Source organism: Adiantum capillus-veneris, chromosome 30 (assembly GCF_014529385.1).
Source record: "Adiantum capillus-veneris isolate H3 chromosome 30, ASM1452938v2, whole genome shotgun sequence".
Lineage (NCBI taxonomy): Eukaryota > Viridiplantae > Streptophyta > Polypodiopsida > Polypodiales > Pteridaceae > Adiantum > Adiantum capillus-veneris.
In genome coordinates, this window is record NC_140960.1 from 58,746,706 (window position 1) to 58,771,576 (window position 24,871).

The 24,871-nt window shown below is 45.9% G+C and overlaps 1 protein-coding gene across 1 annotated transcript in view; it reads left to right on the plus strand.

The window, feature by feature from the left end:
- LOC147418026 (uncharacterized) overlaps positions 1-24,871 on the plus strand; it is a 180,246-nt gene that overhangs the window by 73,495 nt on the left and 81,880 nt on the right. Inside the window, exons 7-15 of the mRNA XM_086506589.1 lie at positions 14-378; positions 1,676-1,724; positions 1,829-1,915; positions 14,006-14,125; positions 14,240-14,479; positions 21,038-21,181; positions 21,629-22,140; positions 22,323-22,415; positions 22,501-22,582. Of these exons, the coding sequence (XP_086362715.1) occupies positions 14-378; positions 1,676-1,724; positions 1,829-1,915; positions 14,006-14,125; positions 14,240-14,479; positions 21,038-21,181; positions 21,629-22,140; positions 22,323-22,415; positions 22,501-22,582 (1,692 nt within the window). The remainder of the gene's footprint in view (positions 1-13; positions 379-1,675; positions 1,725-1,828; positions 1,916-14,005; positions 14,126-14,239; positions 14,480-21,037; positions 21,182-21,628; positions 22,141-22,322; positions 22,416-22,500; positions 22,583-24,871) is intronic.

A 24,871-nucleotide genomic window follows, 5' to 3' on the forward strand; every position in this document is an offset into this window, starting at 1 on the left:
AACTGTTAAGCAGGTAATGCAGTGCCTAACATTTGGCAGATCATTTGATCAGCAGAAGACTATACTGTTTGTTTATGGTGAAGGTGGTGATGCACATATTTTCAGACTGTTTCAAGGAGGACCTTACGACGATAAATTTGCTTATTGTGCACCAGATTCAGAAACTTTCATGTTTCCAGAATGTTTGAGCACTAATACACTTCATATGACTTTTCAAGAAGAGAATGCTTCAAAGAAGGAAACACCACAGAACTGTGGCTTCCTATCTGACAGCATCGCGCCAGTGAATGACTCGTTGCTCATTTGCAATGATGATTACAGTTCAAATCACCAACTCTTGCTAGCTTGTGGAAATGTGGTAAATGGTACCTTGCGCAAGTAGGTTTGCTACTTCTTGTGTATGTTGGTTGAAATTATATGAAGCTTCAATATCTTACTTCTCCACTCCTTGCGCAAGTAGGTTCACTGCTTCTTGCATATGTTGGGTGAAATTATATGGGGCTTGAATAACTTACTCATCCACTCCATATATGCTTGATTAGTTGGTCAACTTTGCAGGAACACTTGCCTACTGTCTTTTTTTCTTGAAATGGTAGAAGAGGGCATGCACATTTAAATTGATACATTGTTATCTAACCATCTTCATTCTTAGTCCCTAGTATTTTTCTGAGAAGAAGCAATTTGATTGAGCAAAGTGCAGAAGTACATTAGCGAATGCTAGTGAAATCCTAGAGGTGTATATTCCCAACTAGACTAACTATTACCCATCTAAAAGTAAATATCATGTCAACCAAATCACTTTGAAATGATCTCTCCGGTTGCTAGCTTCTCAAAAAATGCTCCATCTCATGAGAACGAGTGTGAGTTGCTCAATCCGAGAGGGAGGGGGGATGATGGTTAACCAAATACAGGAGCATGGATCTTTGAACACATCTTTGTGAATGTGAATTTCTCCACATGAAAGAGCGGCTATCAGTTTATATATCAAGGAGGATGGATCCAAGGTTTAAGGCCCTGGAGTTTCAAAGTCTCTTCATGGTTCTGTTCCAAATTTTTCTCCACATCAGGGAGATGGAATACCAGGAACTGGGCTTCATGTTTGATGGTTGTTGCAATTTGATGGTCAAAATCAGGAGGTCTACACTCGGAAGTGTGTGACCAAATCTGTTGGACAACGAATATTTTGTATATGCTTTAGCAGCAGCATAGGTTTGGAGTCCAAAAAAAACGACCATCAAAACAGCTCTCATCCTACAAGTGATTGAAGATTATCAACTTTGATAATCTTTCCATGAGCAAACCAAAGCATATCATTTTAAGCGGCGCAAAAAAATAAATGTTTATGTGGAGTTCCCAATAATGGAGTCTGTCGCCTTAGATGTTGGTCCTCAGAGTGCATATCCTGGGGTGATCTGCATTTTGAACATATTATACCAGAGGAATCTTCACTATAGAAGTTGCATTTGTAGCCAAGGTTTTTTCTCGCGACTTTTAAAGCAATTGAGATTTTGACTTACTACTGTAAGCGGATGCATGTATTTTCTGATTTTCTTGGTTAGCATTTGTTCAATCTTTGGGTTGTTTGTTTGAATTTATTATCTCTCTTGAGACAATCACAAAGCAAGCTCCAGACCAGCCTGAAAATTTTTTAATTCAAGTATTGATTGTGTTTCAGAGCAACTCTTGCGTATAGATTAATAGTAGCTGAAGTATATGATATACAGGTTAGAAATCCGATTGCCAAGATAGTCGTCAACATATTTCTTTTTTTTGGGGCAACTAATCATATGATGAAGACACAATGTTTTCTCGTTTCGTGACTATGCAGATGGATGATCTTCCAACAGTCATTCCAATCAAGCTTCCATGTCAGAATGTAGACTCCATTCTTGCTGTTCTTTCCTATGGAGTGCGGGTGAGCTAAACTAATAAGACCTTTCACCTCCTTTGAAGTTTTTTGGCTGGATATTGGCAATGAGATGAATTCGGTTCTTGTGCAAAGGTTAGCAAACAAGAAGGAAAATGCAAAGCATTAAGTTTCATTCAATAGTTTTACATTAGGGCTTGTACAAATGGCAACAGATGAGTTATGTGACTAATACAAGTCAATTAAGACACTGTAGTTCCAAATCTGGTATCTCTAGAAAAGGCAACAGATCTCAAAGACAAAAGCTGAATGTATTTCTTGATTCAGATAGTTAATGGAAGATCAAGAGTTAGCCTGTTATGAGCAGACATGGAAGGGCAGGAGGTGGTTTTTTCATTTGTATCATCAACATGCTTAGATCCCCAATGCAATACTTTTCCTACTTTACAGTTTCTGGCTGGAAATCTAACACCACTGGTATCATGGTGATTCATAAACTTATGGTGATGACTATATGGATAGACTCTATGCTATTGAATGGATAGGGGTTTGTGGTCTTCTTCTCCAACACCCACCATGGTCTACACAGGACGCACTACACACAAATGTACACCCGCTACCAATCCACATGCAAGTCTTCATCTGCAAGAGAAAATTGTTTGATTTGAAACTCGCCTTGAGAGACAAGCTTGGAGGAAAAATGAAAATCTTGTATAATAGAGGCAGCAAAAGATATCAACCAAACTAAAAACAACAGGTAGAAGGCGATTCCAAGTTTGTAGCTCCTGAGGACATGATTTGTTACAATGCTAAGATTGTATTTAAACGTAGAGCATTTTCCTTTTCACAAACTTCTGAAAGGGATGAAGAAAGTCTTCATTAGCCAAGTCGACCGTGTCATAGCCGCTTTTGATAGCGAAACTTTAACTTGATCCCTGTAAATATTTCTTTATGTTGGTGGGTATAGAGAGGATGAATTGAGGAGACGCTCCACAGCTGAGGCACGGTGCCTGAAAACATGAGGCCTAGGGGAAGCCAAAGACTCATGCAGTTGTAGAGCGGTTCTGCTCGGTAGTTGAAACTGTGAGGCGTTCAAGCAATAGAGAAGTACCGTAAGGGGCACTTACCTTAGGGGCCATTGCGTCTAATTGACCCCACTGTGTCTCATTTTCAGTGGTCGGTTCTCTTTCAAGTTAAAGTATTTGCTTAAGAGCAACAATCAATCCTTCTTTCATGGAGAGTCCAATCCGAATTTACAGAGACTAACAACCATAGACTAGCGCCTCATGAATCTAAAGGAGAATATGAGTATGTGGAAGAGGAAGAGAAAGTGGAAGTTGTAGATGAGGAAGTGAAAGATGAGGTCAGCACAGGAGGAGGAAGATGACGAGGGTGGTCCTACTACGGAGCCTCAGGCATAAATTGATCTTGCATAGGCTTCGGACAGAGTGAGTAGGAAGAGGTCCACATGCTCATGAAGGGTAGTGGAAGGGATCAGTCAACCCTAAGTCAAAGACAAAGATGAACATTAAAGCATCAAAGGCTTTCAACAACAAGAAGAGATCCTACTTAGATGTTATTTTTTTCCCAAGAAAAAGATCCTTCCATTAGTTAAGAAAACCGCTCAATGGGCTAGAAGATGCCCCTACTAGAGAGGGCTACAACATGTGGGGAGACTCTCCCCGTGAAAAGATATGTACAATGGTGCCTAAATCAAGAGATGGGGGGAGGATATAACCACACTGGTGGACGGTACTGCCATCTAGGCATGCCATAAACCATTGTGAAGAAGGGCCCTAGGCGCCAAAGTTGCAAGAAGACCTCTTGGTGCTCCGCATGAGGTCGGAGTTACCCTGAAGTCTGTCAAACTGGCCCTTGAGGGTATGAACCAGCTCTAGCCAAATGTCACGGACAGTCTCTACCGGTGGGATGGGTCGAGCCTCGAAAATGCGCAAGCAGCAGGCTCGTCAGATGAACCACAGTGTCAGATTGCAGATGAGCTCCCAGCACAACTCTCTATCTCTGCTCCACTTCTGAGGAACTAGCTCTTTGGCTGGTTGAAGTGTAGGTCGGCCCTCGTGTATCACAATCATCCTGCTAACAAAAGCCATCTCAAAACGAAGTGCTGGGCCGGTGAGTGTGGACTAAGCTACAACACCCCAAGTGTACTGGCTGGTTGTGGAGAGTGCAGGCATTAACCAAAAGAATCCGAAGCCAAATCTGTTGTGCCATGGGGTAGTCCCACGGATAGTGACACTGAGTCATCACAGGCGGCACATACTGCCAAGAGGCGAGTATGCATCAACCAACTCCCCATTACAGTAGCTCGATGTGCAACCAGCCACTAGAACATGGTGACAGGCCTCGGCTCTCTACTGTTCCATAAGCGCTCCCAGAATCCTGCCAAGAACTCAGACGTGAGACCCTCCTCCTGCCAGTGAGATGTTGCAGAAGGACAAGCCAAAGGTGGTGCAAAGAAAACCTTTAAAGCATCCACATTTGAGGAAGTATTACCCACAATTGACTGGCAAGGATCACATCATGCACTTCCTGATAATATCAAGATATACAAAGCTTGTAGTGTGGTGCAAGCTGTGGTCAATCTTGTCTTATTGGGACCATATCTCTCGTATTTTTTGTCTTTCTCTTCAGGTTATCATGGTTCGCACTGGAAACCTAAAACAGATAGCTATGTTCGAGTCCTCTGAGGACACCTCTTCTTCAGACCAGTCCCACAGCAACTGTCCATCCAAATATAGAGCCAGTTCTGCAAACGAATCAGATGTGATGATTACTCTACTGAGGAAGATTTCAAGCAATCAATTGCAAAGGTAGGAGTAACTTTTCCTACTACTATGCTTACTATGTCTCGCCCATCTTTCCAGGATGTTTTCTCTTTCTCTGTAATTGTTGCACTTGGGAGTGCAAAATCTTGCGAAGGCAGATTTAGTTGAAGACGCATCCCATTCGAAGATCTTTGCCTTCATGCTAATACTCCCAAAGTTGAATGACAACACTCACACTGTGGATGATTTGGGTAAGGCAATGGGGATGCAGAGCTTCCCATTACCTTGAGCAGATACAAAGACTTATTCTAATTAATCATCAAGTGGCACGGTCAGTGCTCGCCAAGAACTTTTGAAGCCCTCACATACCTCTCTCAGCTGGAATCAACGTATTACGTGAGGGCTCCCACCCAGATGGTCCTACCTACATCACCTGCACTCTGTGATTCACTCTCTTGCTTGTGTCACTGCTTGTTCTACCCATTTCACCAGCTATTATATAAGTCTATGCAAGAAAGGGTAAAACGGTTTCAAACACAGCGGAAAGCTAAAGCAGAAGCCTTTAATTGCGTTGCTTCCCTGATTATGCAATTGATTGTAGAGATGCTGCAATCACACGGTGATGGTGATGTCCAGCACAAGGAAAATCAAAGAGGGCAAAGGGTCCAAGTTCATAGGCTGAAAATGATAAGAAAAGAGTAAATAAGCCCGGGTCGTTAAAGACTCCGCAGCAGACCTGTGGCTTTACCCTTCTCAGAGAGTCAGGTACAGGTCAATTCACGTGCATCACTACCCACCGCCACCCCTACAGCCCCCTTGAGCACCTGTACTCATAGCTCTTTACTACACTTTTACCAAATTATCCGTCTCACCCGCTCCTCTCTACTGCTTCTTCTCTTCACATCACCCTCTCCATTTCGCTTTACTCACCTTCTCTGCACCACCATCGCACCTCTGACACTTTTAACATTCATCACCACCCTGTCCTCAAATTTATCTTCCTCTAAACCATATGCTTCTATAATTCAAAGAGAAGAACCCGCCGATTTCCTTCAGTTGTCTGATACAGTCCTCAAGAGTGATGGTCGGGCTGTCCATTCCATCACCAAGGCACTGAGTACTCTTGAAGGCACTCATCAAATGCATGGTGCAAGTTCTGATGGCATGTATTGGGAACTACTTCAATGTCATCAAACACTCATTGTTAAGGATTTTCTGATCGTCAAACAGTATGATACTATAAGGCGACTGAAAGCCCAAGTTACGGATGTTAAGGCTGTGGTGAGAGGACCTAGGTAGGAACTTAGGATGCAGTGGAGGATTCAGGAGTGATATATTTTGGTTTTTTTTTGCTATTACCAGTGGTGGCCCTAGGGCTCCAGCCGATGTCGCAAAACAAGTGCCTTTTGGTCACCGTCTACCGAGGGTGCACTGGTTATTACCAGTGTCTGCATTTGCTACTATGCCCCTCCCCGTGGAGACTTTGTCAGAGGGTATTCCTTGTGCTAGTTCAGGGTGGTGGATTGTCAAGGTGGCGCTCCACAAGGTATGAGATCAGAGGGGCTTATGCATTGAGATTCTTCAAAGAAAGCATCGGCATCATTTCAATTTGTTGCACCCTCATTACTTCCCTATTTTGGTAACCATCAGTCTATGCTCCGTCTATGTTCCGGGCACCTTTCCTCACTAACGGCTTCTCAGCCCCCCCATCTAGCATAATCTGCTCTAGCACAGGAAGCTAGCATGCCATTTCCGATGTACCCTCGACCTCCAAGTTTTGGTACTTATCCGGCTGCATACTCTTGGCCTCCGCATCAACCTCATGATCAATAGGCTACGGGTGTCTTTTCATTTTATATACCAGGTTTGTTCTTGTGAGAGTTTGCAATTTTGTTTAGCAGCTTTACTCACTGAGACGATAAGTGCTCTTTGGTCAGCTAGCAAGGCTACAGTGTCACTTGCACTGGATAGGCAGATACGGCTGGTCTTGCGTTCATACTTCGGTCGACACTCTCGATTAATGGACCATAGCCGTCAGTGGTCTAGTGGACCTGAGGACCTTGGCGGGACACCGAGGAGTGGTCGAGTGGACACTGTGGCCAGCCTACCACCACCACCATAGTCTGGATATGTGCAGCTGTCTTTCAGAGATATTTGTTAAGAGTGATAAATTTTGTGTAGCTACTATATATATATGCTCTGTTTGGTAAAATTGGGTATGACTCTTTGTCCAAAGTCTAGTCTTGACACACAGCACTCTCCTTGCACACTATTTGAGCCCCGATACCTCTATTGTACCTTGTGTGCACTTGGTCTAGAGCTGTGCGTGCTGCGAACCAGTCTGTAGCTACACATATCTGAGTGCATAGTCTTTGTTGTGTTACATTTCAGTAGGTCAACATGTCTTTTAGTTGTCTAGCTTGTGCCGTGGAGTGAGATTTCTTGCATATTGCACTCAGGAGCTCCTATTGTAGGTACCAATGAGATCCCCAAGCATGTTCGACTCTCCAACGCTAGTTGTTCATAGTATCCATGGCCTAGAGTCTGTGCGTCAATCATCTTACCCACCTCTGCAAGGAGTCAAGCTTTCACCCAAATCTCGATCTTCTAGGCTGTTTCACACTGGACGGACCCTCTGGGCTGGGAGTGACATGTGGCAGTGGCAGGGTACGGACGGTGGTCTAGTGGACATCGTGGCCAAGTCACCACATGGCTGACATTTATGAGCCGTTGGTGGCCCTTTATGGTGTTACATATGAGTACTAGTGGTTGTCATTGGGATCATCTTCTTCACCTTTGGTCCAGCATCGTCGTCGGGAGAGGGAGTTTTTACACAGAGCACCTCCGCACTCACCCTGCACATCTAAGCCTCGACACCCCATTTGTACCTGTGAGTCCTGGGCTAGAGCTGAGTGTGCTGCCATGCCAGAGTCTGTACATGGTTCTTTGAGATAGTCGAGTCCACATGTTCTGGTCCACTGTTGTGTCTCTGTTGTTCTGTTGTTATCCATTTTTTCTGTGTTTCATTCTGTTTGAGTGAGTTTCCATTTGTTGAGTGAGATTGTCACGCACATTGCATTGAGGGGCACCCACACTGTAGAGAGCACGACACATTATCCACGCTACAAGTGCTCTCATTTTGGCGATCACGGTGGGACCTCAACCGAAGTCTCACTGTGTTGAGTAGCTGGTTTTCTTTGCTTCGCCTGTGCAGCTTGTTGGTCTGGTCCAGTTTCACCCTTGACAGCTTAATCTAGCTGGTCTAGTCTCTCGCCTTGCTGGTCTGATCCTCTCTCGCCCTGGTCCACCCAGTCCTCGTCCTGGTCTAGTCCTTCCTCGTCCTCGTCCAAGCCAAGTGTTCTAGTCACTCGCCCTGGTCTAGTAGAGTCTAGACCAAGGTTCAGCCAAGTGAAGGTCGTCTTGCCCAAGTGAAGGTCTTCTTGCCCAAAGCTTGGTGGGGTTGGCGGTTACTGCAGGACACATACAAGGAGGTCATTGGAGCGCCAAAGTGCACTACTGAGTCCTCTGAAGTACTACCACAGACGGCGTCAACCCTTGGTGCCCAGTAGAAGCATATTAACCCCATCACCCATACCTACTCATACGGCTACCTCCATTCCTTCGACCGGTTCTACATCCTCCAGGTCACCTTCTCCGGTAAGGCTCTCCCCCATTTTGTTACAGCAAGCTAGTGAGCAACAGACTCAGGAGCAAGAGGCCATGGAGGAGCTCACAAGTGTTCTGGCAAAGATGAACATCAAGTTCCCTACCTTTAAGGGTCTCTCCGCAGAGGATGCAGACGACCATGCTCGGAGGTTTGTCTCTCTTTGCAGAGGTCGTGGCCTCAACAGAGAAGACGCATACCTGGTGCTCTTCCCGTCCACCTTGGATGGTCTTGCAGATAAATCGTACAATCAGTTTGCTAAAACCACTTTACTACTTGGACCATGTTAAGACAGCAGTTCTGTGAAGCTTTCCGACCAGGGGATTATCAAGAGAAGATTCTAGATTAGTTAGCCAACCTCTTGCTCCAGCCCAAGGAGACATTTGCAGAGCTCATGACCAGAACAAAGTCCCTGGTCGCCAAGCTACCTCAGCAACCAGGGGAATTCATGGTGAAGAAGTGGGTAGAGAAGGCTCTGCCTAAGACTTCTCAACAAAAGCTCAGAGAAAGCCTCCTTCCTGAAGCTAGTCTGGAAGACATTGTTGCTACTTCTACTAGAATAGAGGGAGCAAGAATGCAGTTCACTGACTCTCCTCAGTTAGATACTGCCCCTGTACTCGTGGACAGTCCATCAGACCCCTTGACTTCTTTACGAAGGGAACTGGAAGCCCTTAAGTTACAGCGGGCCCTTCAAGAAGAGAGATCCTTCTCTCTCAGACAGGAGAAGCCTCCACATCAAGAGGCTTATGATCAACTTAAAAGAGAGTTAGAAGAGCTCAGGTCTCAGCAGGAGACTAAGGCTATGGTATGGTGTAGTTCATGCCGCTCTCCAGGACACCCTCCACAGGACTGTCCCCTTTGCTCTTATTGCCACTTCTGCGAAAAATCGGGTCATGAAGATAAGGATTGCTACTATATAAAGGGATTGCACAAAATACAGCAAAGTCTTGGTCCTACTCTCCAACAGGGGTTAGCACCAGCATCCAACATGGTTTCCCACTACGGCCATCCCAACTACATGCCACCTTTGCTCAATACCCCTGCTGTCCAAGGTATGTCAAGTACTTTCCCGACTCAAAGTTTTTATAATGCTAATGCCACCTCAACCCCTCAGAGCTTCTACACTTCAACCTCCAACTCCATGCAGCAACCACCTCGTCCCCCGTTTCTTCCTTCCAATCGGCCCATACTCTGCTACAGATGCGGAGACTATGGGCATTATCAGAGCAAGTGTCCCTTACCTGAGGGGTCCCCTCCTTGTCGTCATTGCCCTGATTCGAAGGATCACTAGAGTAAGGATTGTCCCACGCAAAGGGCATCCACGTCTTTAGGCTCGACTCAGAACAAGCAAGAATTCACCTTCCCGAAGATAAACTTGATTACTGTCAACACCGTGCCTCAACCATCACGTGCTACTCATGTGGTTAAGCCACTGCAAGTGGAGGAGCCTACTGGTGTCCTTACTCGGGCACAAAGAGCAACTCTTGGTCTCAGTCTGCCCACAGGTCCACCTCGCCAGTCCCCACTTCCTCAATCTGGTCTACCTAAGCCAAAGGACGAGTCCTTCAAAATTGCTCAGAGCAAACCAACTTCCCTGTTATCTGACATTGATGGAGCCTTCTTGGAAGCAGTGGCTGACTTGGAACAGATTAAGGTCCCAAAGGGAGCCCAGTTCGAAGGCGCCAAGCCCACAGCAGAAGCCATTTTGAAGAATACTTTTCAGCAGGTGTCACTATACGACATGCTAAGGCTCGACGCAACACTCCGAAGTGACACCCTGTCAATCATTCAGTCTCTGTACCCGGGGGTTGGGCCTAGTGACGGGCACCTCCCTGTACAGCCCTCAGAGTCTTATTTGATTTCCTATCCAACTGCTCCCCTCACCGATTATAAAAGTCCTCGTCTCACTGTATCTATTCTTGGGCACCAGCTATCCGGCGTCATCGTTGATGGTGGATCTGGCATCAACCTGATGCCCGAGTTCACTATGTTGGCTCTAGGTCTACAGCCTACTCGCCCTGCTCCCTTCACAGTTACGTTGGCCGACCAACGGACAGTCTACCCAGTGGGCATAGTGGACAATGTGCCTCTGCAGGTACAAGACTTTACTTTTAACTTAGATTTTGTTGTGGTTCGTCTTCCCCAGGTTGAGGGCGGATTTCCTTTGCTCATTGGAAGACCATGGCTGCGACACACTAAAGCACTTCATGATTGGGGAAACGACGCAATGTGGATACAAACTTCTGGCTCCCCAATGCAACCCATCCTCTTAGAAGGAGGTATGGATCCAGTGGTGCAGCAAGTTTCTTTGTCAATGGAAACCAACCCTGAACAAGAAGAGCCTACTACACCTGAAGGGTCAGATGAAGATCTGCTGGAGTGGTTGGAGGCTACCAAATCTATGCCTTGTTATGGAGTCTCTATTCACTCTTTGCCTGAAGGTACACCCTCTTCAAATGGTTCCACAGTAACTAAACCTAATGGGCCACCTAAGCCTATGAAGAAGCATAGAAGCAGTAAGAAATCTCCTCTACGGGAGTTCACACCCCCTCAAACATAAACACCTTTGGTGTCTGCTTCTCCGACCAGAACAAAGCTCTCCTCTGTGTATCACAAACTCCCTTCACAGAGCGCGTTTCGCAAGATGACTTCCAAAATCAAGATCATGATAGCTATATTACTAATGATAGTTGTGTGCTCCTCGGTTGCCCCTATCTACCCTCCCCCTCACCCCCTCGCCCTAGTCCCTCCTCCTCACCCACTCACCCTCGCCCCTACCCACCCCCTTACAACCTCTCGCCCCTACCCACCCCTACCCTCTCCCTCACTTACCCTCGCCCCTACCCTCCCCTCACCTTCCCTCGCCCCTACCCACCCCATCACCCCCTCGTCCCTACCCTCCCCCTCACACCCCCTCACCCTCTCGCCCCTACCCAACCCCCCTCGCCCCTATCCACCCCCTCCCTTCCACTTGACCCTAACCAACCCCCTATCTATGCCTCCCCTTTATGTTCTGCCATCATGATGGAGCTTAACCCTACAGCTTAACCCTATTTGCGGTGTTACTCGGGCTTATGGTCATCCCTCCTTTCGAGAAGAGTTTTGTTGCAAAAAGTGTGGCAAGGTTCATTTGCAACTGCAAGCATGGACCATATCATTTTCCTATCACTATGGTTAGGACAGATAAAGATGCGCTAGTATCTGAGCTTATCTCTTTGCTGTAGAGCATCATTTTTTGCCAATTGGGATTCTTGGATTATGCAATCAAAGGGAGTCGCGCCTATTCAAAGCTGTAAACGTTTGCAAGCAGTGCAGTGTGTTTAAACTCCACTTTTGAGCCTAGAACCTGCTTCAAGAAAGATGTACAGATGCAGTACCTAATGTTTTCTTTCACAGTTTTTTCAGTATTCCTCTCATCGGGACGGTGAGCGGTCTTGTGGCGGGCAACCTGTAAGCAGGCTACAGTGTCACTTTCACAGGACACAATTAGTACAGTTGGTCTAGGCTGTTTCACACTGGACGGACCCTCTGGGCTGGGAGTGACACGTGGCAGTGGCAGGGTACCGACAGTGGTCTAGTGGACATCGTGGCCAGGTCACCACATGGGTGACATTTATGAGCCGTTGGTGGCCCTTTATGGTGTTACATATGACTACTAGCGGTTTTCATTGGGATCATCTTCTTCACCTTTGGTCCAGCATCGTCGTCAGGAGAGTGAGTTTTTACACAGAGCACCTCCGCACTCACCCTACACATCTGAGCCTCGACACCCCATTTGTACCTGTGAGTCCTGGGCTGGAGCTGAGTGTGCTGCCATGCCAAAGTCTGTACATGGTTCTTTGAGATAGTCGAGTCCACATGTTCTGGTCCACTGTTGTGTCTCTGTTGTTCTGTTGTTATCCATTGTTTCTGTGTTTCATTCTGTTTGAGTGAGTTTCCATTTGTTGAGTGAGATTGTCACGCACATTGCACTCAGGGGCACCCACACTGTAGAGAGCACGACACATTATCCGCGCTACATCAGGCGGGTCCTGCTGAAGGGGGTCAAAACGATTCCCTGTCGGAACCCAGTGCTGCTGAACTGCAGGAGGTCGGCCACCAGGGGGAGCAGTGGGGCGAGCCCGTCCCACTACAGCGGTGGCCAAGCACCTGCTGCCAACCGTCAGCTGTCTGATCGCTGGTCTCTGTCGAGGTATCAAGTTGTGTGTCCTGTGTATCTAGCTGCTGGGCATGATCAGCCTTGGGAGGCTGCGCGTGCGCTGTGGGGCGAGGTCTCCTACGAGGGCATGCCTTTGTCAAATGGCCCATTTGTCTACAAATCAAACACTGATTCGGGAGACCCGAATACTCGACTCTGTATGATCCAACCCCCACTCACCCGAGGCAGTAGTACCACCTTCGGGGAGGGAGTGTGCGTCTCGAACAAGAACCCGCACAGTAGATAAACCTGCGGCCTTGGCCACAACTGAAGTTGCAATGTGCAGAGACTCCAGAACTGTCCCGAACATGGAACCAATCCTAGGGAGAAGAGGGAGGTACTCTCGCCTCAAGCCTGGGAAGCAAATCGAAATCGGCAAGTCGGCCTCCTCCTCAAGCACATCTGTAGTAGGGTCAAAACCATGATGCCATCGTTTGAAGTAAGCTCAAGCTGCTCGGATGCCGAGCCGGCTCATCGAAATCACCTTGGTTGTCATCTATGAAGACTCGAACTCTATCCGGTAGTACACTCTCCCGAGGATCTGGACATCGGCTGGAAACAAAAAAAAGGGGGGGGGGGGGGGGGGGGGGGGGGGGGGGGGGGAGGATAGGGGGAGCGCGAGGCAGAGACGGCGGGCAGGCACGAGGCTGGGGTGGGTGAGCGCAGGGCTGAAGCTGGGGGGACGCGGGGCTGAGGCAGGCAGGCTGCGCGCTAGGAGCAGGCAGCGGGCAAGGTAGCGCGCAGCGCGAGGGAGGAGGGGGGAGGCGTGAGCGATGGCGAAGGGGGGGGTTGCAGGTGCGTGCGCAGGGGGGCGTGAGCAACAGTGAGCCTCTCAACTCAGCTCCGACGCATCTCTTGTCGCTATACTAGAGAAGCAATTTCCCAGCCAAACTTTCTTGTTTTATTGTTGTATGAGTTTGAAGTTTAGGGTTTAAGGTTTTAAATTCTCTTTTCGTTAGTTCAATGAGCCAAAGTTTCTTGTCTTATTTTTATATGAGTTTGAAGTTTAGGGTTTAAGGTTTTGAATTTTCTTTTCCTTCTTTCAATGAATTTAAAAAGGTCTAATTTGAAAGTTTCTTGTTTCATTGTTGTATGAGTTTGAAGTTTAGGGTTTAGGGTTTTAAATTCCCTTTTCCTTACTTCAATGAATTTGAATTTGAATCTCTGTAGTTTTATTCAAATGAGCTTCTCTAATTTGTTTTGGCCTTCTCTTTTGTAAAAACGTAAATGATTTTTTTTGTTTCATCAGCTTTCGTGTGTGTCTTTGTGTTTTGGGCAAGCGGTTTAGCCCCTTTAATGGTTTGTTAGTTCAGACTTTTATATGTATGCTTTGATTTTAGGGGTGTGTGCCTATGCTAATATCTTTACACGATGACTCACACAACATGTATTATGTGCATTCTTAAATTTGGAATGTCCATCCATGAGAGATGTTTGAACATAAATGACAAGACATTCTCTTAACATGACAAAACATTCTGGTCTTACAGGATGCAAGCCAATTGGTGGAGTTCACAGAAACGGGAACTTCATCTTGCTTTATGGAAGGATTTGATTCTGAGCACCACACACTTGCTGTAGCATATTTTCATGATAGATATCTTGTCCAGGTTGTTGACACTCAGTCATTTAAACTTCAAGGTTTTAAATCATCATTCGTATTAGATATAGAAAATGTTTTTGTTTTCTGGCTTGAGTTCTATTCAACATTTGAGGGTTTTCAGGTTACTTCCAATTCTGTAAGAGTGTTGCGATCTGGAGGACCTTTGGTGTCTGAATGGTCACCACCTACAGATACTGTTGGCACATGTGCAACAACCTTTTCCAATTTTCGGTTGAGCATAACAGCTGCTACATTGCATCCTGAAGGGATTGTTTTAGCTGTCAAGAAGAATCTATACTCAATCAGGGTGGATGCTGAGGGTGGCTATCATGTAATTGGTATGAGACTTCATTCTTATGAGGTAATCCAAACACTTGAATCTCTGTCCAACTCTGGCTACATATCTGCAGGCTTGGTAGGCAATTAGACTGTACAAAATTGCTGATTTTGTTTCTCTCTCTCTATTGTTTTCTGAGATGTGATAACCAAAAGAAATGTACATGGTCAAACTTTTTGTTTTGAAGCCAATACAAAAGGGACTGACTCGCCTTTAAGCTCTACATTAATGACCACATCTCTACCCATACTATTCTTTAACTGGAATTTCCTAGTCCAATAATCCATGACAATGTTGTTCTTGTGGTGCCCAGGTAAAACCCCAAGAGTACATCACACATTTCCAAAGGCATGAATGACATGGAAGTCCTCTTACCCAATGTAATGACTTGATGCCTTGATGCCGCTAACACTGCATCCATCTGTGGTCCCATCTCTTCAGGCTTGATTCCCATCCGAGCTGCCATCTCTGGTGTGATGGAATTGGCCTTGACTCCAATGTCAAATAAAATGAGGGCCTCTACTTTGTTGCACGCTCTGCAGCGCTCAATATTCTCATCCTCGTGGTCTCCAGGTGTCCCCATGAAATCTGGTACAAGTCCGGCTTTCATCTTTTCCTTCTTTGCTCACTCCTCAGCCGCCTTAAAGGGGCTAATAATGGTACGGCCCCCAGTACCAAGTTGGGGGTGCCCCAATAAAACTTACGCATCAGACCCAATAGTAAGACAAGCCAGCTTGTTTAGTTGGTATCTCAGAGCTAATGTGGGATTTTCCTGTTGGTCGTGTGCGAGTTTAAACCTTGTCGCGTTCGTCCAACGAAACACTGTGTATGGTGTGCTATTGGAGCTCGACTTTTTTACATTGAGTTCTATTGCAAGAGCTCATGCTTGTTGCTTAGCGTGCCGCTTGCACAGCGGTTTTTGACCACATATTCGCTAGCAGGGTAGGTGCCATTTGCACCTTTGCATGCCCAATTTCATGCTGCCTGCACAAAAAGCGCTTGTCGCCAAGTTAGATGTCTTAGTACTAGCCCCTTTACCCTAAAGGTTTTCGCACAAAAAAGCGCCCATCACCAAGTTAGCTGTTTTGGAACTGGCCCCTTTGCCCTAGAGGTTTCTGGTTTGTCTTCAAGCTTTTCCTCTTTCTTAGGACACTTTGCTAACACATGCCGTACATAACCGCACCCATAATGCTTTCCTTGCTTGTAGTATTCCATCTTTGCTTGACAAACAATTTAGGGCATGTGGATTTCTTTTTCTGTGCATCCTTCTTGCCTTTCTTCTTCACTTTTTAAGATTATTTATGTGAAGCTTTGGACATTGGATGATCCGTCGCATATATCAAGAAACCCATCAACATTGAGTAACCGTCCAAAGCATGGTCCATAAGTTATTGAGTGCTAAAGGAATGTGCTTTAGACAATATCATAAATATCTCTCCATCTATTCCTTGAGAGAAACCTTCCTTGGAAAGCATGTGAAACCGGCTTAGAGCGATTTCCTGAAGCAGCCGGTTTCACATGCTTTCCACACAGACACGGGGCTAGTGCAGTGGACTATGTTATGGCACAACCGAGCTTTATTCCTTGTATTCAGGATTTCACAGTGGGAGCCAAATCAGTGGGTGTAGCAGTGGATCATGCTCTTTTGACATTGTCCGTTTCATTTCAGTATAGTACAACCCAAACATCAGGAGGCAAGTCACATACCCGTTATACATTTACACCAGAGACTGACTCGGTTTATACAGAGGAGATCTATAGCCATCTATGCACAGCTAGTCCTGGTCCCTCAGTGGAGGAGTGCACCACTTTACTAATTGAGACACTGCATGGTGTAGCATCAGAGGCATACCCACACACTCAGCCGGGTCAGAGGCGACATTCTGGGAGCATGCCCCAAAATAGTTGGTATGATTAGGAGTGGAGAGAAATGAGAGCCTTGCTCCAGAGAGATCTTCTTTTAGGAGTCATCACGTACAGACAGTCTCCGATTGCTTCCCGGCGCCTTGTGCGACAGAAGAAACGAGCTTACTTGGCCGAGATGGAGCGAGACTTGTATCAACTGTTCTTGAGTAGAGACTCAGGAGAGGCATGGCGATTCTTTCATGAGCACTCCCCTCCCCCAGTGATTACTTCTCCTGATGTGTGGGGCCAGTATGCGACATTGTTATATACAGTTCCTAGACAGGAACCCCTTCCAGATCCTACAGAGCCATGCCCACCTACCAGCACCTTCTTTACCACTGAGATGGTAAAGAGAGCATTAAGAGGATGAGGACCAGCAGGGCATATGATCATGATGGTCTAGTAGCAGAGCACTTTATACATGCTAGAGATATGCTGGTAGAGGTTCTTGCAGTGTTGTTGAATCGTGCCATGTGTGAGGGGTTACTTGAGACTTGGAGGTTGTCTACTATTGTGCCTATGTTCAAGGCAGGTGATCCTACAGAGCCTGGGAATTACTGCACTATTATGGTTGGGCTCACATTGGCACGGTTGTATGCATCCATTCTTGAGCAGCAGTTGAGTAACTAGGCAGAGGGTGAGGGTGTACGAGCGAAGGGCCATGCCAGTTTTAGGAGGGGTTTCTCCACTCTTGATCAAGTTCTGACACTCAGAGCCTTCATTGAGGAGGGCAGGTCACATGGGAGACGGATTTATTGTAGCTTTGTGGATTTCCGCAAAGCATTTGACATGGTACCGAGAGCTCGATTGATGCGCAGACTGCAGGAGATGGGGGTGCCCATAGTGTTGATTTGGGGGATTATGGCTCTATACAAATCAGTGATGGGACATGTACCCACCCCGGAGGGGATATCTGATTTAGTTCACTCCACCATTGGGGTGAAACAGGGTTACCCATTGTCTCCTACTCTATTTGGTATGTATGTTGATGAGGTGTCTGATTACATTGACAGAGAGGGTGATAGAGGTGCCCAGCTAGCAGGGACGTGGATCCCATTGTTGTTATATGCTGATGATATTGTGTTGATCTTTGATTCACCAGAGGTTATGCAGCAGCAGTTGGATGCATAACACGGTTTTGCAGAGGATAGTGGATTGTCTGTAAACCTTGGTAAAACCAAGGTTATGGTGTTTAACACCACACCACAGTGGATCAGGAGATCAGCACAAACTTTCGCATATGGTCAAAAGATTGTAGAGTATACAGATGCATACACTTACCTTGGGGTTGTCTTCACTGGACCGAGGTTTTCTTTGGGGAAGCAGCAGAGACTAGATTGACTAGAGCTTATGCGGCCTTGGAAGGCTTGGAGAGGATGTGTTCGCAGGTTCAGTTCCAGGAACCTCGGACAAAGTTATGGCTCTTTGATACTTTAGTAGCCTCGGCTATGTTGTATGCGGTGCAGATATGGGGACCTTCTGTAGGCCAGGATGGTTGGATACGTATGGAGAGGCCCTTGGTATCTATGGTCTCTCGACTGATTAGATCCGAGGCCTCTGTACCCCACGCTATCATTCGAGCAGAGCTAGTTGTCCCTCCTATGGAGATTGAGGCACTTACGAGATCAGTCTCCTTTGTGCACAGCTTGTGGGATACTACTAGAGACAGATATGCTAGACTGGCCCTTGAGTCTTCCAGACAGTTAGCTCTTCAGAGGGACACTTCATGTTGGTATGCACAGATGACATCATGGTTTCAGATGCATGGCTTCACCATGGACAGGCTGCCCCCTTTCCAGTACTCTCTTCAGACACCCTCGATGTCTCTTACACAAGTGGAGATTACTAGACTCATTTGTCAGGACCTAATCCAGCTGGATACCAAAAGGACATGGATAGAGCCTCCACAAGAGTTGGGCACGAAGATGGCTTTCTATAGAGAGCATCTTCTCCACCTCACGGGAGATGGGTTTGTGATTCGACCCAGCCACATGGATACACATATGTCTCATGGTTTGCGGTGTGCCATTGGTCAGATATGCACATCCTCACATCTGCTGGAGATTGAGACTGGTAGATTCAGAGGGATACCAGCAGACAAGAGGATATGCCGCTTATGCCATCTAGAGCTAGAGACAGAGCTACATTACATATGTCATTGCACAGTGTACTATGAGATTCGGGGCCGTTTCCACTGCTTATTCAGAGAGGGTTTCGGTCCTTTCTCTAGGGTCATGAGTTATGAGGATCAGAGATGTCTTGGGCTATATCTACTTGAGTTACACAGATATAGACACACTTTACTAGGGAGAGCTAGAGAGAGACAGTCCCAGAGACAGATTACAGACTTCTTTTCACTAGATATGGGACAGCCAGAGGAGCAGCCATCACTGCAGAGCTTGGCCCACACTCATTCGACCACTACTGGCACTCTCATCGACTGAGCACTGGAGCTACGGAGATCTAGACGGCCACGATTGAGGAGAGGGGCTACACAGCAGAGGATTCAAGCCATACTCTGTCGACATCCAGAGTGCATATGAGGATGGATTCTAGTAGTAGTAGTATTTTTGTTCTACTCTTTTTGTACCCAGACATGGTATCAGATTCACAATTTTGTTACAGTTTGGTCTCACAAGTCATTTTGGCCTTATGAAGACGTTAATATAACATTTCATTTCTGTAAGATATTTAAAAGTGGACTGTCAGCCCAAATAACTAGGAAAAGCTTTGACTTCCCCTTTCTTCTTTTGCCTCATCAACTTGTTGACTTGTTGCAGTAGGAACCTTTTATCATCCCTAGTAAAGTTTGGTTAGCTATTAATCATGTATGTCTTTCACATATGGAGGATCTTTTGTATACTTGAGAAGTCAACTGGCACAAAATTTAACTTGCATCTATCGCCGAAAACCTGCAAGATTTGGATCCTCTGTCAAAGACCCATTAAGTTGAGCCTCCAACTCATTCTTGGCTTGCCTTTCATCATTCGCATCCCAGTTCAGTTCGGGTACAGTATCTCTTTGTACTGTCGCTGGGTTACTCCCATGTTCTTTGTCTAATTCACTGCTAGAATCCATGGTATGTGCTTTAAAAAGTTGGACTAGATCCTCTGTAGAAGAAGAATCGTTTGAAGTTCTAATAACACTGTAACCAGCAAGCCACTGGTGAGGCTCTCAATCAACAGCAAACACGCGAACACGACTGAAAAGTGATCACACTTAACTTGAAAACCAGCTGAAGGCAACATACAAAGTGGCATATTTTCACTTCCAGATGCACTCGCCCCAAAGTTTGGCATCCCTTTCGATACTTAATTCTATTTTAAAATCCACAGAGCATAACTGCCAGGTAGCTCACTTTGCAAATGTATGCACAGATCTGCTGAGTGGCCCTCTAGGCTCATATCTAAAGGCATTGGTTACAAAAGCACTTATTTAAAAGCTCCGTGCCCTCAAGAGCACCTCTTACTAAAAACAAGTCGCCCCCAAAAGCCTGATAAGTCAAGTGCTTTCATAATAGCCAGACACATTAGCTGTCGCATGGCTTGTTACGTCAGCACGTCCGTACTGCCACATGTCCCACAAATCATGGCACGAATCCTGCCGCATTTCACATGTGCTGGGCTTTAGACTCGGGTCCTTTGCTCTATCCTTGCTCTGTCCAATCAGGTCGTGGTCATGCCACGTCATCTTTTGTGACACCTCCAATTTCAGTCTCAGTCCGGAGTCGGCACCTCACTACTCTTGGTTGGCCAATGCCCTGAATTATACCTTGTGTCTGAGTCTTGGTCTGGAGCTGGGTGTGTTGCCAGCCATTCTTCAGTCTTGATTATGGTCTTGTAGTCAATTCAGCAAGTGTGATATCTTCCAAGTTCTGTGTTCATCTTGTGATCTCAAAGCTATACCGATATCTTAATCTTTCTATTGTGTTGTGTGTACCTCTAGTACCTTACTATTTGCACTACACCTTGTGAGTGTGTGAGGTTGCAGCATACTGCACAGAGGTAACCCCTCATCATAGAGAGCACACAATACTCACTGTTGTGCTACACGGTTGCAACTGTTTAGGGTTGCTTTTAGTGGGTGAGGGGTTTTGCATGAGTAGCCTTGTAATTTTGGCATTTATAGAGTGCAAAAGTTCTTCGTGCAGACTCTCAGACTTAGTACAATGTGTGTGCAAGTTCTTCATCAGGGCTAGCGGTTGTTTACTGAGTGCAGAAGCTCTGAACCTGTAGGGTATCAAACTCAGTACAATGTGTGTGCAAGTTTGATCAAACTTGATTCTAATTACTTTTTGTATCTTAGAAGTGCACTGCAAACCATGTGGAAGATCCTTAAATTTCAATGTACATTGTAAATGTCAAATGAATCATGAAAGTGTGCAGTACGACATGGGACATGTGTGGATAATTGAAAGTGGCTAATGTTCTTCCTCATTTTTTGATTGTGTGTGGTGGACTCTAGATAAAATATGTTATCCACGTACTAGTAATTGTTCTCCTAGTCTCTAAGTCTCCAAGTGATGATGTGGGTGGATATGTTCTCCAAATAAATATGGTGGATATGAATCTTGTACATCTCAAGCAAAAAATATAGTGTGATGTATTGAAGCACAAGGTGTGTGATTCTCCTTTCTTCATTGTGTGAACAAGGTTTCCTGGTTGTTTGCATAAACAGTTATCGTCCATTGAGATTTGTCATTTGCAAGTATCTACATCAGCAAGCAAGGAGATAGACTTCCCTTTACAAGAGGGTGTGGCCATCATTATAGCTGGAGAGTGGATATCGAACATGGCTTGTCTCTTGACATGGCCTCACCTGGTGAGTCTCTTGTTTTTACATTTATGTTTGAAGTTGATTAGTTCTCTCCTGCACCTCCTTCACTAGTTTGCATGCTGATCATTATACCATGAGGTTGGCAAAGATCAAGATCTCCTTAAATATAAAATAAGGCTAAGTAATCCCATATTCTCTAGATAATACATGCTAATTAGCATGCAAAGATTCTAGCTTTGAAACGTGCTAGCATATCCAGTCTGCTTGCTAGCATATCCAGCCTGCTTGCTACCATACCTAGTATGCTTGCTAGCATATCCGGTATGCTTTGTCTCCTAAAATTCTTGAGTTACATGTCTGAAGTTCTCTAATTGATTTTCCGAGTAGCATTTGCATCCCTGATGAGTCTTATCACTTCATTTATCCTTTTTTTTTTTAAATTACAGAACAAGAGACACAGGTTTTAAAACATCAACTTTGTCCATGATACAGAAAGGCCTAGCAAAAGTGGAGTGTGGCTCTGTGGCACCTATACGTTCAGTTGCTGTTGCAGATTTTGATGGCCTGCAATGCCTGCTTTTGGGAAATTCTGCTGGTGTTTTGTATCTCTTCAAGTTACTTGTTGCATGCATGGAAGTCAATGATTCAAAAAGTGAAAAGAGTGTGCAGTCACCACTCAAGATCTTTCCTGAAGAATATGAAAATCTTGAAATCCTTACTGCTGCAGAACCAGAAGGAGATAGTTTTTTGATTGTTGATGACAGGGAGAGGGTTTTCGAGGTTATGATCATCAATAGATCATCATTTAAAGTTGGTAGCAGTGAGGTCTCACTTCTAGTTGGCAGCTTCTTTGGCACTCATAGTCTAACTATACAGACAAAGAAGCCTCTGATCTGCATCTTTGCACATACAAGTGAACATGCTGCACTTGTTTTAAGAGACGAGGAGACTCTTAGTGCATGTGCTGTGCATGGAGGCCGTTATTCCATGACATCAACGGCAAGGTTTGTGCATTTAACACTTAGCTGCAATATTGAAAACAATTTATAGTCTTTGGCTGATGAATTGACATGTATGATGGTATATTACTCAACGGGTAGGGGTCCACTTTTAGATTTCCGGATGCTATGGTTAAACTCTCAATTATACTTTGTTAACACTATGTCCTGTATGTTTAAGTGTGCAGTTTTCACACAGAAAGGTCTCCCTTTTCCCTTATAGCAGTATGTAGAAATGGACGGCTTCTGATTTCGCACCTCGATATTATGCCTAAATTGTGGTACTTTTTATAAAACTTCAAGTCAGCTTGTTTTCCTTAGTGATTATGATCGTCTTTCGGTCTCTTGATATAGACCTTATTGCAGTTGGGATGTTATTCATCTTGATGGCACACCATCTCTGTTAGCTTATCACAAGGCTAGTGATTGTGTCATCGCCTCATGTCAGGTTAGTTTTCTTCATTCCTGAAACAAAATCTGTACATTTATAACCTTCAAGAAAAATATGTATATCTTAATAGCTTACAAGAAAAAAGAGAGATAAGGTCCATTCCACCCTCAAGCTTAATTGGTCTCATTGGTGAGCGAGGAGTGTTGATCTCCATGTCATCATTTCCCTAGTCATGCGGTGCTCTAGTATGCCTAAGCCAAGGTCTGTCAATGAGCAGGGGGAACCCTCCCTCCACTTATGGAAGGGTCACCGGTATGAAATCTAGGCTGAAGGTGAAATCTTGTACCTGCAGAGGCACCTTGTCTACAATGCGCAAAGGGTAGACCCTCCTTTGATCTAGTAGACTAGAGACTAAGGCTAGCATGGTGATTCGGGCCTCATGTTGATGCCCTTCGGGCCGTCCACACCAGAGAATTGTCTTCCGAGGATAGACATTGAGACGTGGGCTACTATAATTGGTGAAGGGGGCAGCCGGATAAGAGATCGTATAGGACTCTAAAGGTTGCACTGGAGATGTCCGCCACTAGGACGTACTCTTCGGTATAGAGACTTTATAATGGCGAGAGTATCACTTATGAATTCAGAGTCCAAGTGAAGCATGTTGTAGAGGCAGACTTGCTGAAATATGTGCTTAAGAATATTTTCGGTAATAGGCTTGTCCATTGTGCCTTATCCGGTGCCTTGAGCTGTTGCAGATCTGCTACTACCTCCAAAAAATGTACAATCAATATTTGTGAGTAGAGGTACTTGTTCTCCCTTGTTGCTAGCAGATGGCTTGATAGCTTATGAGAGAGTAGTAGTGGCCGGCAGGGGCAACCCTAAAGCTGCTCTTGGACCCGTGTGAGGACCCCAAGTGGTTCTTCAGTCTGCTGCAACTTGTCTTAGGAGCTAGTGCATGTGTGGAGGGTTGCGGCTGAGGACTGGAGCTGACAATTATAACATTGATTTTTGGAAAGGTGAAATCAGATAGGCCCTGGGATGTAAAGGCGCATTGCTTTGGGCAATCCTTGTTGTAAGGGTCATTTGCATCAGGGCAGTGTTAGCATGGTAGAAACCTTTCAAGAAGAGGACACTTGCTTTGATAGTGCCTATACTCGCCACATCTGTAGCATAAGATTCGGCGGTTGGGTGGCCAAGAAGATGGATGGGATGGTCATTGTGTTAGGTGAGGGATGGAAGCAACAACTGTGTAGAAGCTTTGAGGTGCCAAAGGTGTATTAGCATGGTAAAATCTTGGAGGTGGAAAAGTACCTTGCATAGCTTACATAGGATTTTTCGCTAGCAAAGACGGCATGTGACTTGGGTGACCATAGGGAGAAACCATGTTTGATGTGGGAGTCAACCCATGTTGAAGAGTAGGAGCAAGGCCTTGCTGCAGACGTCAAGAGTCCCTTGAAGTAATAGCAGTCTTTGTCCTCATGCCTACCTTTTTTGAAGAAGTGACAATAAGCTCTGAGGGGGCAGCTTTTTAAGAAGAAGAAGAAGAAGAAGAAGACTTTAAGGATCTGGGCTCGTTGCCGTTGCCTCGCCATCGCCCCCCCTCCCTCGCGTTTTCCATTGCTGCCCCTTGCCCCTGCGCTCCCGCCCCTCCACTTCGCCTCCCTACTCACTGCCCCTCCCGCCGCTTGCTCTTGCTACCTTTCTCCCTCGCTTGCGTGGGCTGTTTCCCCACCTTCCCGCCAGCCTCAGCCCGCACTGCCTTGCTCTCAAAACCCCCCTCCCTCCCCCCTCTTCTGTTCAGTCTGCCCTCAGTCTCGTGTGCAGTAGCAGACATGGATGGAGGCTCTTGCTCCGCCCTAGAGGGATCAGATGAAGCCCCCTTGCTCGATCTTGTGGAGCCCACCATCCGACGCAGCAAGCAAGGCTTGCGGCAGAGGTGGAGCACCTACACGCCACATCTGTCATCCACAAGATTATCAGCACCTGACCTAGCAGTGGCGAGGTGCGCAATCTCCTCCAAGCCCGCCTTCTCTCGGAGGTGGGAAAGATCATCGAGCATAGTTTCTCGGGCATGGTTACTACTAGATTGAGTTTGAGACTCCTGAGATGGTGACCAAGGTCATTTGGATGAGCCCCCTTGGGGTGTCCATTGTAGCAGGGCTACAGTGTCACTTTCACTTTCACAGGACATACAGTTGGTACAGTTGTTCGGGTCTGGTTCACACTGGACGGACTCTCTCGGCTGGACAACGATACGTGGCAGGATACGGACGGTGGCCTAGTGGACATCGTGGCCAGGTCACCACCACTCAGTTTCGGGATAGACTTAGATGGCTGACATTTATG